Raw genomic sequence first — 17,999 nt, forward strand, 5'->3', positions numbered from 1 at the left:
TCTTGATTATTTTCTTAAGGTGTGGTGAAGAGGAATCTAAAAGCACATATATTTCAGGTCTGTGGTCAACAGGAAATTCTTTCTGATGGCCTGAAGAACTATGCTTGGGGTTTCCATCTTGAACCTCATTTGGAGCACAAACTGGTTGAAGCAGGAAAGGTCTATGACAGGTCTCCAACCCTGTCAACTTTTCTACCTGGAACAAGTTGCTTAAAAAGCCTGGAGGCCTGACTAAAACCTCCTCTATGGCATCCTTGGCAATCTGAGATACTTCCAGTTCTAGTAGTAGGTCTTTCATCGATCCTCTTGAATAAAAATGAGAGGATCATCGGAGTCAGAGGAGGGCGACAGCTTGTGAATAGTACGTAATAATAACTTGAGCAAAGCACTAATAGACCCCCAGAGATCCGTCCAGAACTGTCACTTTTTCCATTGACTTTGTAGGTATCCCCCTACTGGTGGTAAGTTGGTGGACCTGCCCTCCCTAATGGGACCCTCAACTGCCTCTGCTCTTTTGTCTGGAGAAATGCCCTCTGGCAAAAAAAAAAGTCTATGTCTCTTGGATGTTTTAGCGTAGTCTGGCTCTGGTAATAATAAACTTTGTTGAGACTGCTTGAAAGGCAAAGGCTCATGTACCTGCTGAGGACCTGGGAATCTGAGAGACCAGTCCTTCACAAGAAAGTGCGACTGGGCTTTTTGCACTTCACTGCAGCTGCCACTTGTGTGTGTGAGGGGGGGGGGAGAATAATGGTTATCAGTTGTTTGAATTTTTGAGGAAGAGAGCATCTCTTGGAGTCCTGTTTCGTGAATTATGATATTACTGCGTCCCTCCTTTTGAGGACACACTTCCCCAAAAATGGAAGCAGTCTGGTAGAGAATAAACTAAAGAACTTTTTCTCGGTCTTCTGTTATTGTAAGAGAGACTACTCTTGACCAGTGATCAAGCCTGGAAAGTTAACATAGAAGCTACCTCCATGTTCTGCATTTCTTGTCATATGAAGGTGGAAGGGAAGTGTGTGTGTGTTGCTCGAGACTCCAGGAGTTAGATTGACAATATCCGGATCTATTGGTAGGGGAAGGCGATAGGGTACAGTGCTTACCTCGACAACTTAGGTAGTAGGTTGGCCAGGGCACCAGCCACCCGATGAGATACTATCGCTCGAGTTATGGAGTTCTTTGACTGGCCAGACAGTAGTACATTAGATCACTCGCTCTGGTTATGGTTTACTTTCCCTTTGCCTACCCATGCACCAAATTAGTCTGGCCTTTTCTTTACAGATTCTCCCCTGTCCTCATACTCCTGACAACACTGATATTACCAAACAATTCTTCACCCAAGGGGTTGACTACTGTACTGCAATTGTTCAGTGGCTATTTTCCTCTTAGTATGGGTAGAAGAGAGACTTTAGCTATGGTAAGCAGCTCTTCGAGGACACTCCAAAATCAAAACATTGTTCTCTAGTCTTGGGTAGTGCCATAGCCTTTGTTACCATGGTTTTCCTCTGCCTTAGGTTAGAGTTCTCTTGCTTGAGGGTACACTCAGGCACACTATTCTATCTAATTTCTCTTCCTCTTGTTATATTTTATATAGGAAATATCTCAATGTTGTTACTGTTCCTAAAATATTTTATTTTTCCTTCTTTCCTTTCCTCACTGGGCTATTTTCCCTGTTGGGGCTCCTGGGCTTATAGCATCCCATTTTTCCAGGTAGGGTTGTAGCTTAGAAAGTAATAATAATAATAATAACAACAGGATGGAAATCAACCTCGATCCTGCTCATGAAGATGTCACAAGACCAGGCCAAGTTCTAATACTACCTTGAATAGCATTCATGATTACTCTTACAAAGCGAAAAGGAAAAGCACAGTGCGGAAGCGATTGTAAACATGTCTATCTGCTATGACGATCAGATGAGTGGAACGTGGGTGGGATAGTTTTTAATTCTGGTCGTAACTAAATGAATTTGAAGTAAACCCACATAATGACGATGGTTAGTATCTGCATAAGAATGAACATATTACTCTCAATCATTTCACACGTGCTCTGTATACAACCCCAAGATCTGGCCATCATATTCTAGTTCCTCCTTGATTTTTTGCGATTAAATCTGGTTTAGATAACCTTCCCTCGCTGTGTCAGTGCAATGAATGTACATCCTTGCCAAAATCAGGCTGTAACCTTTGTTTCTAAACAAATACAAACCATCGTCCTTAATAGATTAGAGCATGACATCAACGAAGATGGAACAGCCGTAAAGCATTTTAACGAGGTAACCATAATGTAGTTTCAGGAAGAGGGTTGGTCACGCCCACCTACTAGGTTGGGCAACCCTCACTTGACTTTGGCCACATTTTTATACCGACTCCCCTTTCTACATCCTGAATCTTGGTGGATCATTTTTTTTTTTTCATGCTGTTTTTGCTTGATGAATGACAATTCCACAGGCAAACTTGCAGGAAGCTCTATAACTACCTCTTCTCAGCTTAAAGTTCAAAGTCTGCTGTCCCCCCCTGTTTGGCTCCTCCAAAGGAATTCATAATGGTAAAGATAACTAGTCCTTGTCCTCAAGAGAAGGCTTTGAAGGAGGAAATATCACCTTCCCCTATCAAAGGTAATTCTCCCCTGCCTCTATCTCAAGTAATACCAAAGTTGTGCTGACTAACAAGTACTTTCACAAGGTCCTTGCCCTGGGCAAGTTATGGCCTTCCCTATGTATCAATGGTGCTTTGTTTGTTGAGAAGCTTCTAGAGGTGTTGTCTGCTGCGAGGACCCAGAAGTCTAACTTTGTTGTGACATCCTCTTCAATTGTACCATTTGTAGAGGAGTGATGTGATGTGGGGCCTCTCAACGAGTCCTTACCTGCAGAGGATCCTGTTTTGTCACCACCACCGTGGAAATCCTCTAAGTCGGTAGAGTGATAAATAGGAACTGAAGCGTACGCACTAACTTTTCCCATATCACATCTATTTTTGTGCATTTCGCCTCTTGCCAAGCCTTCATAAATAACACCTGCCGCCCAAGACAGAAAGGAAAAGGAAGGGCTGATCATGCAGTGTCACGAGACATAGACTGATCTCTCCCCACATTCGCATGGGTGAAGCAACACTATACTGAAACCCAAATCTTCCCCTGAAGATATTTTCTTACGAGGTGCAGGAGCTGGTCAGGACGTTGGTGTGCCTTCTGCCCTTGATCCCCACCTGCTCCTGGACCTTCACGCAATGCTTCGTCAACATTCAAGACAATGACTGCTCTGAAGAGATCTGCCAGCGATGAAAGAGACTTCTGATAGTTCTTCTTGCTCAGCCAAGGTACGAGAAACTCATACAAGTGGTAGGGATGTAGATACAAGTTTTACATGTCATCCACTGTCACTGCCCACCAAATGCTCGGTGGTCTCTTGTTGAGACATAAGGACACAGACCCAGAGGACTCCACACAATGACAGGACCCCATGCATTTCGACTTCACAAGCGCCAGATTCTTTTCTCAAGAGATTCTAACCTTTGTTCAACTGCTCCTTCCCTTTGACAACACACATCACATCGCCTACCATCATTCCTAGATTCTGCCAACCAGTGATCATCCAGCACACCGATACCAGTCCTAATCATGAGGGTTCTCCTCAGGACAGGACTATTCTATCTTCAGTGATCGTCAAATGTTTATGGATCATGACTTATGGCAGGATCTTCCTACAGGATTCCGGAACAGTTAACTCTTCTATCTCAGTTCTTTTTAGTGTACAGAGTCCTCCTCATGTTTGCCTAACAATAATGGGAGTCAGAGTCCCTCCTCCTCCAAGGATGGGCACTCATCTTAACGTGCTCTAGAGCCATAAGTGCCATGATCTTCCTCCTACCACTCGGAGATCAAGGCACTTTTGCCTCGTCATCCTTAAAGGGGAAGTGTGTTTGAGCAGCTCAGCTTCCTTGTCTGAACAAGAATCTTCAGTTCCTCCTCCTGGTGTGGATTACTGCCCCGTTCCATTCTCGGATTGGTTTGCGAGTACATTACTACAAAGGAAAAGATGAAGTTGCGGTGGTTCTTGTAGTCTCTCCCCACTTCTGCACAGAAACGGAGAATCCAGAGAAAGCCGTCATCAATGCATTCAATGACCTTGGAGAGGCTTCCATGGAGCCTATCAAAGGCAAGATGTCAAACCCCTTGAACTTCAGAGGTCGGTTCTTATTCAGGGGCATTGTGATGATTAAAACTTGTATTGACGGACCAATTAATTCTACAAACTAGTCACTCACGCCTACAATCCTGTCTTAACATTGAAGGATCTATGTGGCGGAGAAAGTAGAACCTACGTCTCTTACGATTGATCCAGCAATGGCAGCATGAATCTCTAGTCTGTTGCTGGTTAAAGTTTCTATGGCAACCCTCCAAGTGACTTCCTAGATCAACCACTGGCCAGGGAGGTAGTCCCATATTTCACTAAATTTAAAGATTTTTCAATTCCCGAAACTACGAATTAAAAAACAAAAAAAAATTTTAAAAAATTTAAAACTGTTAACTTGCTCACCGTCATGTAAATTTCTCATCTATTCAGGTTTGTGCATTGTCCACCCTATACAGTATGCAGTATGGTTCGTACAGTCTTGGCCAATAGAGAATGAATCGTAAGCCAAGTTTATTATTATTATGATGATGTGCGAGAGGCAAGAGAGCGTGCTAGAAATGGGAATGAATGGCAAGCGATTGTGACGCAGTTCCGGTAGGGCCTGCTGCTTCCTCCGGTTCCTTGGATGACCGCGGAGGTAGCAGCAGTAGGGGATTCAGCGTTATGAAGCTTCATCTGTGGTGGAAAAGGGGGGAGGGTGGGCTGTGGCACCCTAGCAGTACCATCCGAACTCGGTTGAGTCCCTTGTCGGGCTGGGAGGGACGTAGAGAGGAGAGGTCCCCTTATTTTTTTCATTTGTTTGATGTCAGCTACCCACCAAAATTGGGGGAAGTTCCTTGGCATATGAATGTATGTATGTATGTATTATTATTATTATTAATTATTATTATTATTATTACTTGCTAAGCTACAACCCTAGTTGGAAAAGCAGGATGCTGATGCCCATGGGCTCCAAGGAAAATAGCCCAGTGAAGAAAGAAAACAAGGAAATAAGAGAAGTAATTAACAATTAAAAAGAAGATATTTTAATTACAGTAACATCACTAAAATAAATATTTAATATATAAACTATAAAAACTTCAACAAAATAAGGAGACATATAAAAGAGAATAGTGTGCCTCAGTGTATCCTCAAACAAGAGAACTAATCCAAGACAGAGGAAGACCATGGTACAGAGGTTATGGCACTACCCAAGACTAGAACAATGGTTTGATTTTGGAGTGTCCTCCTAGAAGAGCTGCTTACCACAGCCAAAGTCTCTCTTCTGCCCCTACCAAGAGTGAAGTAGCATCTGAAAAATTACAGTGCAGTAGTTAACCCCTTGAGAGAAGAATTGTTTGGTAATCTTAGTGTTGTCAGGTGTATGCGGACAGAGGAGAATAAGTAAAGAATAGGCCCAAAGGGAAAATGAACTGTAACCAGGAGAACCGACTAGCAAGCCTATGGTCCTATTGCCCTGAATACTACCTTTGAAGTGTGTGTGTATGGAAAAGCTTTATTAACATACCTCTGAACTGCAGAAATTTGCCAAAATAACAACAATTCTTGTCAATTACGAAAATAAAATGGGTGATTTTAAATGATCACAACTCGGTTCAATGAATTTGTTTAGTGGAAGCATCAACCATTTGCGAAATGGTTTCATGGCAAGTGATTGGATTGTCCTGAGCTTACTTAAGGGGTACTTAATAAACAGACAGGACATTGGAAATCTCGCGGCTCCTTTTGCAAAATCATACTGTAATTTCTGAATATTCTTTATAGAATCCATTTAGTTATTGTCTGTGTTCAATGTGTGCAGTTTTATTGCAAAATGTATGGGGCTTCATAATTTTCATAGCTAGTGTAGCTGATGATGTGGGATTGTTATTTTCAACCTTGATATTTTTTGTCTATGTTCCAGTAATCCACTTATTATTGCAGACAGGACATCAACTGGTCACCCTTAAGGCCCCAAGTCATCACTGAATTATCCCACAATAGCCACCAAATCTTTATGTGCCATTCCAGCACAATACTCCGAGGAAAGGCGGGGACAACATCCCCCCATTTGCCGGGAGTTGGTTAGTGCCTGTCGAGAAATTTGGCAATCTTCCATGAACAAGTGCTGTGCCGCCATCTATAAATGTGACAATGCTTTGCGTGAGTGCCTTCTAGTTTATACCAATACCTTCGTGCGGGAGAAAGCACCTCTGCTCCATCCTCGAGGGGTTGCGTACCAGCTGCTTTGGAGTGTTCATGCAAGTACTTACAGTTTCCTGTTAGAGTCCACTCAAATAGGAATAGTAATAGTCTTTTAAGGCATCTTGACAACTAGATGATTTTGTTGACTCTCCATTTAAGGCAATTGCTCCTAGATTGAGAGACTTCTTGCTTTTAGCCACTATCTGGGGATCCTGATCAATTGGTAGTAGTATAGTCCAATGATCAAGCAGAGGATGGAATCCCTGGGAATGTTGGTAGACAAGAGCAGCGAGAAACTTTCCATCACATGATTTCAATAGACTTTGGTAGGTACCGCAGCCATTTCTGATCATGCAACTACTTCAACTCATCAATGGCAAGGTGGTCTTGGACATCTTTTGTCGATAAAGAAACTGTTGCCACTCTGGGACCTCCACCGGTGATCACTACAGTGGTATGAAGTGTCAATGGTCAGCAACCACCAATCTTCCTCGTTTTTAAGTTCCAGTAAAACAAAGAGGGTAGATCATTAGTTATGGTCGAATGACAAAAACTCACCAAGGTAGTTCTACTCGACTCTCCACTTCCCAAGATGCTGCTTCAGGCACACCAAAGGAGGATTAGGGCACACACCTGAGGAACCAGATTGCCTCGAGATTATGGTCTGCGGAAGAAAAGCTTCTGCACATCAACCTGTTAGAAATGAAAAAGAGCCCTTCTTGCATTGCAATTTTAAGTTGAGAGAGCACCTGGGAACAATAACGACACACTGTCAACAATGAAGGAGAAACTTTCACAGGCCCTCAGAGTAGGTGAAGTAGACTAACACAGACATTTGACAAAGCAGTAGACCTGTCTGCAAAATTCATTCCAGGCAAGAGGAATGTTGTAGATGACATGCTCAACTGCCAGGGACAGGTAGTAGGGTCAGAGTGATCCCTGCTTATGTAGCAGAATGGCTTTTCACCCTTTGTGGGGTTCCCATGGAGGCTAACCAAAAGCTTCCATTGTTCTGCTCTCATGTTCCAGATCTTTCCACTGCTCTGGAGGACAGTTTAAAACAAACCCGAGACATGGATCCTCACATCTTCCTGCCCTTCTACCTGATACATCTAGTAATCAACAGATTGACAAATTATGTGAGAATGACCCTGGTAGCTCCCGAGTGACCATATGCCAAATTGCTTCCAGGTTTGCCATTGCTCCTCGAGATACCAGGGGAACTATTCTAATGCCGTAATTTTCTCTTACCACCATCACGCAGAGGTTCCACAGCACTATGGCATCCCCGTCACTTCATGGGTGGCATATCCTAAAAGCTACAGTCTTTCTGCTAGGCACTGCACAGATGTCTGGATATCTACAAAGATCATCTTGAGCTCTCTACACTTTATAAGTGGGACCTCTCCAATTAATGTTGTGGATGGGAAACCTTTCTGCAATTGATTGCTTCCTTTGTTAGAAGTTCCTCACAATCCCATGGTAAAAGACCATTACTCTGCCTTGCGCCAGGTCTTCAGACTGAAAGACTTAGACCTTTACCCTTGTATGAATCGTTGACACTCATGAGAAGCATAGTTCGGTGAGCTGTGACATGTTCAGTTCATTCAAGCGGGCTCCATACAGTCCTTAGCGAGTGCATCAGATAAGGATAGAACACAAAAGACATGCTTTCTCCTAGCCTTGGCAGAGCAAATAGGTAGGCTTCATGGCATATCTTGTCAAGTCATTTGGAAGGGTGAAAGGTCTCCCTTAAATTTATCCAAGAGTTTATGACCAAAACTAAGAACCCAGCCATCTATGACTCTGGATTTACGGTCCTTCTCCACCACTTATTTCCATGATATGGCTAGCGATCGGGATGACGTGCTTCGCTGTTCTGCGAGAACACACTAAACACTCAAGACCGGAGCTGCAGAGACTTTCCCTCGCCGCCAGCACTTTGCCTTTGTGAAACCATCATTAGTGCCTACCCTGCACCCAGAGTCATCAAGCAGACCTCCCATAGCGCAAGCTCACGAAGTCAGGTGTACCAGTACCAACCGTGTCTTTATGTGGAACCTCTCAGTGGTGCAAGCTTTGTAGTCAAGTCGTCTGGAAATGCCCGACAACCTTCACTGCCCATACTCTTCTATATATCCACTAGTCCTTGGATACCTTTACCCCCTGACCTGTGTAGCTGATAAACAGGATGTGAAATAACCCCGCCTCTCAGGGCAAGAAGCATTTCTTCCACGACAGCGGTCACGTAGGAAGTCTAGATTGAAAGGTAGAATGTCAGTTTGTTTTTCCTTTTTCTTTTCCTCCTTCTTGAGGCTCAGCAGTCATTATAAGTGTTGGACTGGACTAGAGATGCAAGAAACTCTTTTAAGTAACTTTTCTTTAGTTTAATTAGTATTTTAAGAATCATCTCCACCCTCCCCTATGAGGCTTATGCCTTATGGGTGATATACAGTATATGCAAACCCATTCCATATGACCATACATTCGCATATTTCCTTAAGAGTTGCCATGAATATTCATGTACCATCTAGTCTCATCTGCAACATACTGCTTAGATTACTAGGAAGCTAACAAGAGTCAACTTTTGCTCTTCTCTACGACCAAGTGCATTGATATTTCCTGGTTTGGTAAACTGAGCAGATTGGTTACTAGGAATTTCTGCCTTACATAAAATGAATTTCCTATTAAAGTATGGTGGTTTATATTTATACAGTACTGTACAATTACAGTTATATAATCTACAGAAGTTATTAGACTGCATGAAAACAATGTATTAGTGTATAGCTTTTAAATTGTTAGTCGCCTGCACATAAGCAGTGGTTAGGGGGACTACAAATTTCAACTTGACTGGGCAGTACCAACACTACTAAGCATGACGGTCATTTACCTAATCTCGTGAAGTTCTGAGGGTTGTCTAAGAAATACTGTACAGCAAAGCAACTCTAATCAACAGAACGTTCCAAGTAGAGCATGTGCGTGGTGGTTGTACAGTTCCATAATATTATTACCTTGTTTATATACATTTTTTCCGTAAGTTACACATATTAGACAGGAATTTTGTATAAATAATAGATTAAATTGATATTCATGAAGACCCCAACAAATATATAATTTGATACAAAATTAAAACTTTAATATGAAGTAGGTGCTAAATTATGATGCAAAATGTCAGACCTAATTAGCTTTTAAGTACTTGATGTCTATTACTTGAAAGAAACCACACCTGCATATCTTTAGTACGCTGAGATCTGTGTAAATGCAATAGCTTTATTTCACCAATAACACAATGTAAGAAATGAAACTACTTTTATAGATATTAAACTAATGTATTGGAAAAAAAATATCTTTTGACAAATATATTTATAAATATAATACAATATCAAGTAAACAAAACATTTCTTTCAATGAAAACTAAGAACCTTTTGCATACAGTATATCAACAAACTTTTAGAACGTTGCGATCATCCAAATCCGTATTCTAAAACAAGCCAAGTAGTCATCCACTTAATCTTCCTACACTAGTACATACTTTGTACCATGTTGAATTTTTTTGCATTAAAAATTCGAACTGTTGAAATACAGCTGTTTCTCCTTCTAATCTTTTCATTCTAGTGTAATATTGAAATACAGCTGTTTGTACATCTGAATTCAATAATTAAAAAATTACAAATTTAGTAATCGTTTCGATCATATCTTAAAATATTTGATAAATAATAAAAATCAAATACCCCACTGACTATAAAACTTAGTACACCGAGTAAAAAAAATTAGCGATGGCCAACAAACAAAAATTTGCTATATTAAATATTTTTTAATTTTTTTTTTACAAATGGACTAAAACTCTTCAAAACTAAACCATAAGAATGTTGTAACCATAAGCCACAAACTTCTTAAAATTTTAAGACCCAATATCATGTCTGTTAAGTCATATTCAAGTTGCAAATAAGGACAAGATTAAAATCCTATTGAACCTCCACCAATGTTAACAGGGATAAAATTCAAGATAAAAATCCTATACCTTTACACATCTGTTAACAGTATCAAAAGCCACAAAATTAAAATCCTATCAGCCAGCCCTCCACCATTCAAACCTGTCAAGACCTCCACCTTTAGAACATGTTAAGACTTCCACCATTAGAACCAATAAGACCTCTCCTTCAAGTTTGTAACTTCTTTTCTTATTAACATACCTAAGTTCTCTTTTGTAACTTTATAAAACACACCTAAGTTCTCACATCAGACATCATCCGACACTAACCCAATTCAACCGAAGGTCTTACTCAAAAGACTACCTTCACCAATGAAATAAAACATCTAAAAAACAATCCCGCAATTGATAACTAAAGACAATGACACAAAGATTTCATTATTTAGACAACCTTTGAATTCCATTGCTTTAGTTCTTCTGAGAACCAAATATGGCCTATTGCTGGGGCCAAAAAAAAATATATACATATATAAAGGACAATTAAGAAACCAATGTTCTGGCCATTAAAGAACATAAAAAAGTACCAACTTGGCTCAAAAGCTAAATGCCATAGTTAACAGTCATCTGTTCACAATATCTAAAATCAAAAGACAAATACTCCTTCTGTTCTGTGAATAACACAAAATTCAAATTGTAAAAACATATAAAGGTTAAAACCACAAAAGTAAATTGGACTGAGATTAAAGTCTAGCTTCTGGTTATTGATCTGTTTTGATACAATACTGTTTGTTGGGCCAAATCACTGCTTTCAATTGGTAAAATAGAAACTTGGGAGAAAATTTTAAAGCAGCATATATAGCAGTATTTAAATAGCTTAAATAACACGACTAAGAGTTGTCTGGGTCCGGAGCTTGGGATTCCTCATGAGGGGCTTGTGACCCCCATGGGTATCAAGAGGATGATTCATTTGCCAACATGAACAGCAGAAATACTTGAAACAATTTTCATCTCTACAAAAATATGGTCCTTGTTGTGTTACACACACTTGACAGAGGGAGTCGGCTAGGTATGGATCCACTTGAACCTGAAATCAAGACATACAAAGTTCAAAAAATTGTAAACTTTCCAAATTTTGCAATAGTTGGCAAAGCTTACTAATATTCATATTTCACTTAGAACAAACACTTTAGGAAACCAATGAATCTACTATGTGACAGTTCAGCGAAACTTCATGGAGCTTCAAATTACTTCATATTGAAGAAATTTATATCAAAATAATTTAAGTGCACATTTTTTGCAGCAGTAACTGACAACACACACAAGAAAACATCTGTAATTATTATTAAAATCTATTCATGATAAAAAAATAATTATATATATATATATATATATATATATATATATATATATATATATATATATATATATATATATATATATATATGTAAATATAAAAAATGCTTTAATGAAGAACAATTACCAATGAATTCATAATTAAAAAAAAAAAAAAATTTGGACATACACAGTACATTATGTCTGCTTTAGTAAAACTAGTGATCAGGTAACTCCAAAATCGGGTATAATGCGACCTGGTCAGGAAGACAACTGCTCTAGCCAATAATTAGCCCTCCAAAATTGTGTATAATGCCAACCTGGTCAGGTAATACAATTGACTTAAGATATAAACCTATAGGTTTAAATCGTGCCCTAACCCCCTAAACAGATCGCTTCACACTGAACAAAAACTTTAGTCTTCCGTAGAAGGCTAAAGGAAGGATGCTACTGGATAGCATACTCGCATAATTATTACAATGTAAACGTCTTAAACTAGATATAATATATGTATATCAAAAGGGGAACTCACTGGCATAGGCTACCTTCCGAAGCCGCATACAGCCCGGTCGGGTATGCTAACCACAAAAACGTTAAAAAAGCCTAACTAATACTCAAACCTTAATAAACTTAAATAACTATAATTAATCATTGTAAAAGAATGTTTGGAAGATTGAAAGACGTGCACGTGTTTAGGGGTATGGCTAACAGTATGTCTGATCATTTTTTGGTGGAAGGAAAATTAGTTGTAGCTAAAGAGTGGGGGAATAGAGTAGGTGGATGTAAAAGGGAACTAGTGAGGGTTGAAGAGCTAATAAAACCGGGTGTAAAAAGTAAATATCAGGAAAGGTTGAAAATGATATATGACGAAGTGAAAGTAAGAGAAACTGGCAATTTAGAGGAGTGGAAGTTGGTAAAAGAAAATTTTGTTGGGATTGCAAGTGATGTGTGTGGAAAGAACGTTGTTGGAGGCAGCATGAGGAAGGGCAGTGAATGGTGGAATGAAGGAGTGAAGGTAAAAGTGGAAGAGAAAAAGAGGGCTTTTGAAGAATGGCTGCTGAGTAATAGTATAGAGAAGTATGAAAAATATAAAGAGAAAAATGTGGAAGTAAAGCGCAAGGTACGTGAGGCAAAGAGGGCAGCTGACCTGAGGTGGGGTCAGGGATTAGGTCATTCATATGAAGAGAATAAGAAGTAGTTTTGGAAAGAAGTAAAGAGAGTAAGGAAGGCTGGCTCAAGAATTGAAGAGACAGTGAAAGATGGAAATGGAAGGTTGTTAAAAGGAGAGGAGGTAAGGAAAAGATGGGCGGAATATTTTAAAAGTTTACTGAATGTTGAGGATAATAGGGAGGCAGATATAATTGCTGTTGCAGGTGTTGAGGTGCCAGTGATGGGAGATGAGAATGAGAGAGAGATTATAATAGATGAAGTGAGGAGAGCACTAGATGAAACGAGAGTAGGAAAAGCATCTGGTATGGATGGTGTGAGAGCTGAGATGTTGAAGGAGGGGGGTGTGACTGTACTTGAATGGTTGGTGAGATTGTTTAATATGTTTTGTGTTGTCAATGGTACCAGTAGATTGGGTTTGTGCATGTATTGTACCACTATATAAAGGTAAGGGAGATGTGCATGAGTGTTGTAATTCAAGAGGTATTAGTTTGTTAGGCGTAGTTGGAAAAGTGTATGGTAGAGTAATGATTAATAGGATTAAGGATAAAACAGAGAATGCAATCTTAGAAATACAGGGTGGTTTTAGAAGAGGTAAGGGTTGTATGAATCAGATTTTTACAGTTAGGCAGATATGCGAGAAATATTTAGCAAAAGGTAAGGAGGTGTATGTTGCGTTTATGGATCTGGAAAAAGCGTATGATAAGAGTTGATAGGGAAGCAATGTGGAATGTGATGAGGTTATATGGAGTTGGTGGAAGGTTGTTGCAAGCAGTGAAAAGTTTCTACAAAGGTAGTAAAGCATGTGTTAGGATAGGAAATGAAATGAGTGATTGGTTTCCGGTGAGTGGGGCTGAGACAGGGATGTGTGATGTCGCCGTGGTTGTTTAACTTGTATGTTGATGGAGTGGTGAGAGAGGTGAATGCTCGAGTGCTTGGACGAGGATTAAAACTGGTAGACGAGAATGACCATGAATGGGAGGTAAATCAGTTTTTGTTTGCGGATGATACTGTACTGGTTGCAGACACAGAAGAGAAGCTTGGACGATTAGTGACAGAATTTGGAAGTGTGTGTGAGAGAAGGAAGTTGAGAGTTAATGTGGGTAAGAGTAAGGTTATGAGATGTACGAGAAGGGAAGGTGGTGCAAGGTTGAATGTCATGTTGAATGGAGAGTTACTTGAGGAGGTGAATCAGTTTAAGTACTTGGGGTCTGTTGTCGCAGCAAATGGTGGAGTGGAAGCAGATGTACGTCAGAGAGTCAATGAAGGTTGCAAAGTGTTGGGGGCAGTTAAGGGAGTAGTAAAAAATAGAGGGTTGGGCATGAATGTAAAGAGAGTTCTATATGAGAAAGTGATTGTACCAACTGTGATGTATGGATCGGAGTTGTGGGAATTGAAAGTGTTGGAGAGACAGAAATTGAATGTGTTTGAGATTAACTATCTAAGGAGTATGGCTGGTGTATCTCGAGTAGATAGGGTTAGGAACGAAGTGGTGAGGGTGAGAACGGGTGTAAGAAATGAGTTAGCAGCTAGAGTGGATATGAATGTGTTGAGGTGAATGTGTTTGAGATTAACTATCTAAGGAGTATGGCTGGTGTATCTCGAGTAGATAGGGTTAGGAACGAAGTGGTGAGGGTGAGAACGGGTGTAAGAAATGAGTTAGCAGCTAGAGTGGATATGAATGTGTTGAGGTGGTTTGGCCATGTTGAGAGAATGGAAAATGGCAGTCTGCTAAAGAAGGTGATGAATGCAAGAGTTGATGGGAGAAGTACAAGAGGAAGGCCAAGGTTTGGGTGGATGGATGGAGTGAAGGAAGCTCTGGGTGATAGGAGGATGGATGGAGTGAAGGAAGCTCTGGGTGATAGGAGGATAGATGTGAGCGAGGCAAGAGAGCGTGCTAGAAATAGGAACGAATGGCGAGCGATTGTGACGCAGTTCCGGTAGGCCCTGCTGCTGCCTCCGATGCCTTAGATGACCGCGGAGGTAGCAGCAGTAGGGGATTCAGCATTATGAAGCTTCATCTGTGGTGGATAATGTGGGAGGGTGGGCTGTGACGCCCTAGCAGTACCAGCTGAACTCGGTTGAGTCCCTTGTTAGGCTGGGAGGAACGTAGAGAGTAGAGGTCCCCTTTTTGTTTATGTTTCTTTGTTGATATCGGCTACCCCCCAAAATTGGGGGAAGTGCCTTGGTATATGTATGTATGTGTATGTATAAGATGTCTCGAGCTAAATAAGAAGACTACAATTAGTATGAGGAACTAATTGGAAGTTGTCAAGTAAGCATGAAGCTCTCGGAGGTAGCGACACCAAAATGGCTGCCAGGGGAGAGGCAACATATGACTGTACGAGACTAAAATTAACAATATCAAAATTTAAGAGTGTTGCTACCTCAGCTCATCGAAATTGATAATTGCAATACTTAACTAGGGAGTACGAGTCTCCAGAAGCTCAGACATCTTCACTTTACACAAAATAAAGGTTCGAACACAAGAACGCGTGTTGACTATCACGGTGCTAAGTTAGAAATGATGGGAGAAGCATGGGTGGTGGTGGTGGTGGTGGGGCAGGGGAGTAGCCGTAGTAAAGGGCAGTAGTCGGATGTAGAACGGCACCTCGTAGTAACGGGGGATGTTGAGGAAGGAGAAGACTAATTGGTAAGGGACCTCTGATAGTGGTTTAAACACGCCCCAGTTACTATACCGACACCCTATAAGGGTGAGCGAGCTGGGTATATTCCTGGCATTCCATGCAACTTTTCTCTGGTATATTTAGCATTATTTATACCTTACAAATGGTGCTATAAGGAGCATTTCACGGAGCGACAGGTCCCTCGCCCAGAAAGAGATTTTTCCTTCGTCAAAATCCCTTTTTAAGCCCAGCCTAACAAAAAAGTTGATACTGTTATACTCTGCTATAATTAGTTCTATATAGTATCTAACTTTACATTTTTAATCCTAAAATATAACAAATTAAATATACACTGCTTTTTCAGGTAACTTTGCCATTACTTCTATGTAACAAATTTAATCAACATATAAATTTGTTAATTTTGCATTATGGTACCACAGTTCATCTAAACTGGGAATAAAATGTATGCGTTTTCATTCTTATATAATAAAGTTTGTAATAAAGGTAAATATTTCTTCAAATGGGTTTAAGCCATAGTTTCTACTATGCATCTTAGCCGCCCGAAGAAAGCACTTCTCTAAATACCAGTTTCTTTCTACATTTAATCTAATAACCTCTAACCATCCTTTTCAATGGTGTTCTTCACTTATTTTTTTCTTCAATTTATTCTCGCTAGAAATAATCATTTGACCGTAATGACCTGTAAACGTGCCACAATAATTTAAGGCAACAATATATTAATGTAAGCAATTTTATATTCCATGTCGGCATGTTCCAATATAGCAATATATTTGTAAAAACAGCTGGAAAATGGGGGAAAAATGGTAAAGGCGAAAAAATATCTAACTGGAAACAGGTTCTTGAGGAAACAAAAGTAAACTCAGGTCCGTGGCAATTACAAGTTTCGTCAATAGGTAATTAAAAATTTATCAATACACAACGTTATTTTACATACTCGAGCAGTGATGCAATGCAATTTACTTCAAAATACAATCAGAATATTTTTAACCCTTTTACCCCCAAAGGACGTACTGGTATGTTTCACAAAACTAATCCCTTTATCCCCATGGACGTACCGGTACGTCCTTGCAAAAAAATTCTATTTAAATTTTTTTTGCATATTTTTGATAATTTTTTGAGAAACTTCAGGCATTTACCAAGAGAATGAGACCAACCTGACGTCTCTTATGACAATAATTAAGGCTGTTAGAGCAATTTAAAAAAATTATACTGCAAAATGTGCTTGAAAAAAAAAAACCCAATGGGGGTTAAGGGTTGGAAATTTCCAAATAGCCTGGGGGTAAAAGGGTTAAAATATAAGCAACTGGGTAGAAAGAAAAAGTTTTATAAACTTTATTTGGTAAGAGTAGCATCTCCAGCATGTAGTAACAGAGAAAAGCATTTGAAGTTATGATGCAACCATAGACTTTTGGGGGAAATTTTCCTCAACACTGGTATCATAAAGACATGATATTTACAGGTTATTTACTATAGTCCGACCATTCTAAAATCAAGGTTGGGAGTATTCCAGCCGGGGATACCCCCATTGCCTTGCTGTTTAAACAAATGAGGTTCCAATTGTCTGATTTAGGTCAAAAACATTACCGATTGGTAAACACGCAACGATACAATATAAACTCGAATATTTTAACATTAAAGGAAAGTAAACTTGTAATGCATGAGACATTATTATTATTACTACTACTTGCTAAGCTACAACCCTAGTCGGAAAATCAGGAATGCTATAAGCCCAGGGTCCAAAACAGGGAAAATAGCCCAGTGAGGAAAAGAAACAAGGAAAAATTAAATATTTTAAGAACAGTAACAGCTAAATGAATATTTCCTAGTATAAACTATAAAAAAACTTAACAAAACAAGAGAGAGAAACCAAATAGAATGGTGTGCCCAAGTGTATCCTCAAGCAAGAGAACTCTAACCCAAGACAGTGGAAAGACCATGGTACAGAGGCTATGGCACTATCCAAGACTAGAGAACAGTGGTTTGATTTTGGAGTGTTCTCCTCCTAGAAGAGCTGCTTACCATGGCTAAAGTCTCTCTTCTACCCTTACGATGAGGAAAGTAGCCACTGAACAATTAAGAGTACAGTAACTAACCACTTGGGTGAAGAAAAATTGTTTGGTAATCAGTGTTGTCAGGTGTATGAGGACAGAAGAGAATCTGTAAAGAATATGCCAGACTATTCGGTGTATGTGTAGGGAAAGTGAAAGTCAACCGTACCCAGAGAGAAGGATCCAATATAGTACTGTCTAGCCAGTCAAAGGACCCCATAACTCTCAAGCGGTAGTAAAGAAAAAAAGAAATGTGGCATACATATTTCACAGTGTTGGGGTTTTGCTCTGCTATGATTGCCCATGGAACACGTGCTCGGTGTTGTTGAATATGAGCCGTGTATAACAAATGGATCATTTAGATCGGAGCTAATAAGTATGTTTAAGATTTAAAGAGAGAAAGAGAGAGAAAGAGAAAGAGAGAGAGAGAGAAAGAGAGAGAGAAAGAGAGAGAAAGAGAAAGAGAGAGAGAAAGAGAGAAGAGAGAGAGAGAGAAGAGAAGAGAGAGAGAGAGAGAGAGAAAGAGAGAAAGAAGAGAGAGAGAGAAGAGAGAAAGAAAG

General features: G+C 39.9%; 1 protein-coding gene across 6 annotated transcripts in view; it reads right to left on the bottom strand.

The window, feature by feature from the left end:
* Positions 1-9,621: 9,621 nt before the first annotated feature.
* The window catches only part of LOC137644002 (cytoplasmic polyadenylation element-binding protein 1-like), a 140,806-nt gene continuing 132,428 nt past the window's right edge, over positions 9,622-17,999 (bottom strand). For all 6 annotated transcript variants that reach the window (XM_068376867.1, XM_068376866.1, XM_068376864.1 and 3 more), the window contains one exon: positions 9,622-11,328. In XM_068376867.1, coding sequence (XP_068232968.1) covers positions 11,119-11,328 — 210 coding nt within the window. In that variant the 3' untranslated portion in view covers positions 9,622-11,118. The remainder of the gene's footprint in view (positions 11,329-17,999) is intronic.

This window comes from Palaemon carinicauda, chromosome 7 (genome assembly GCF_036898095.1).
Source record: "Palaemon carinicauda isolate YSFRI2023 chromosome 7, ASM3689809v2, whole genome shotgun sequence".
Taxonomy (NCBI): domain Eukaryota; kingdom Metazoa; phylum Arthropoda; class Malacostraca; order Decapoda; family Palaemonidae; genus Palaemon; species Palaemon carinicauda.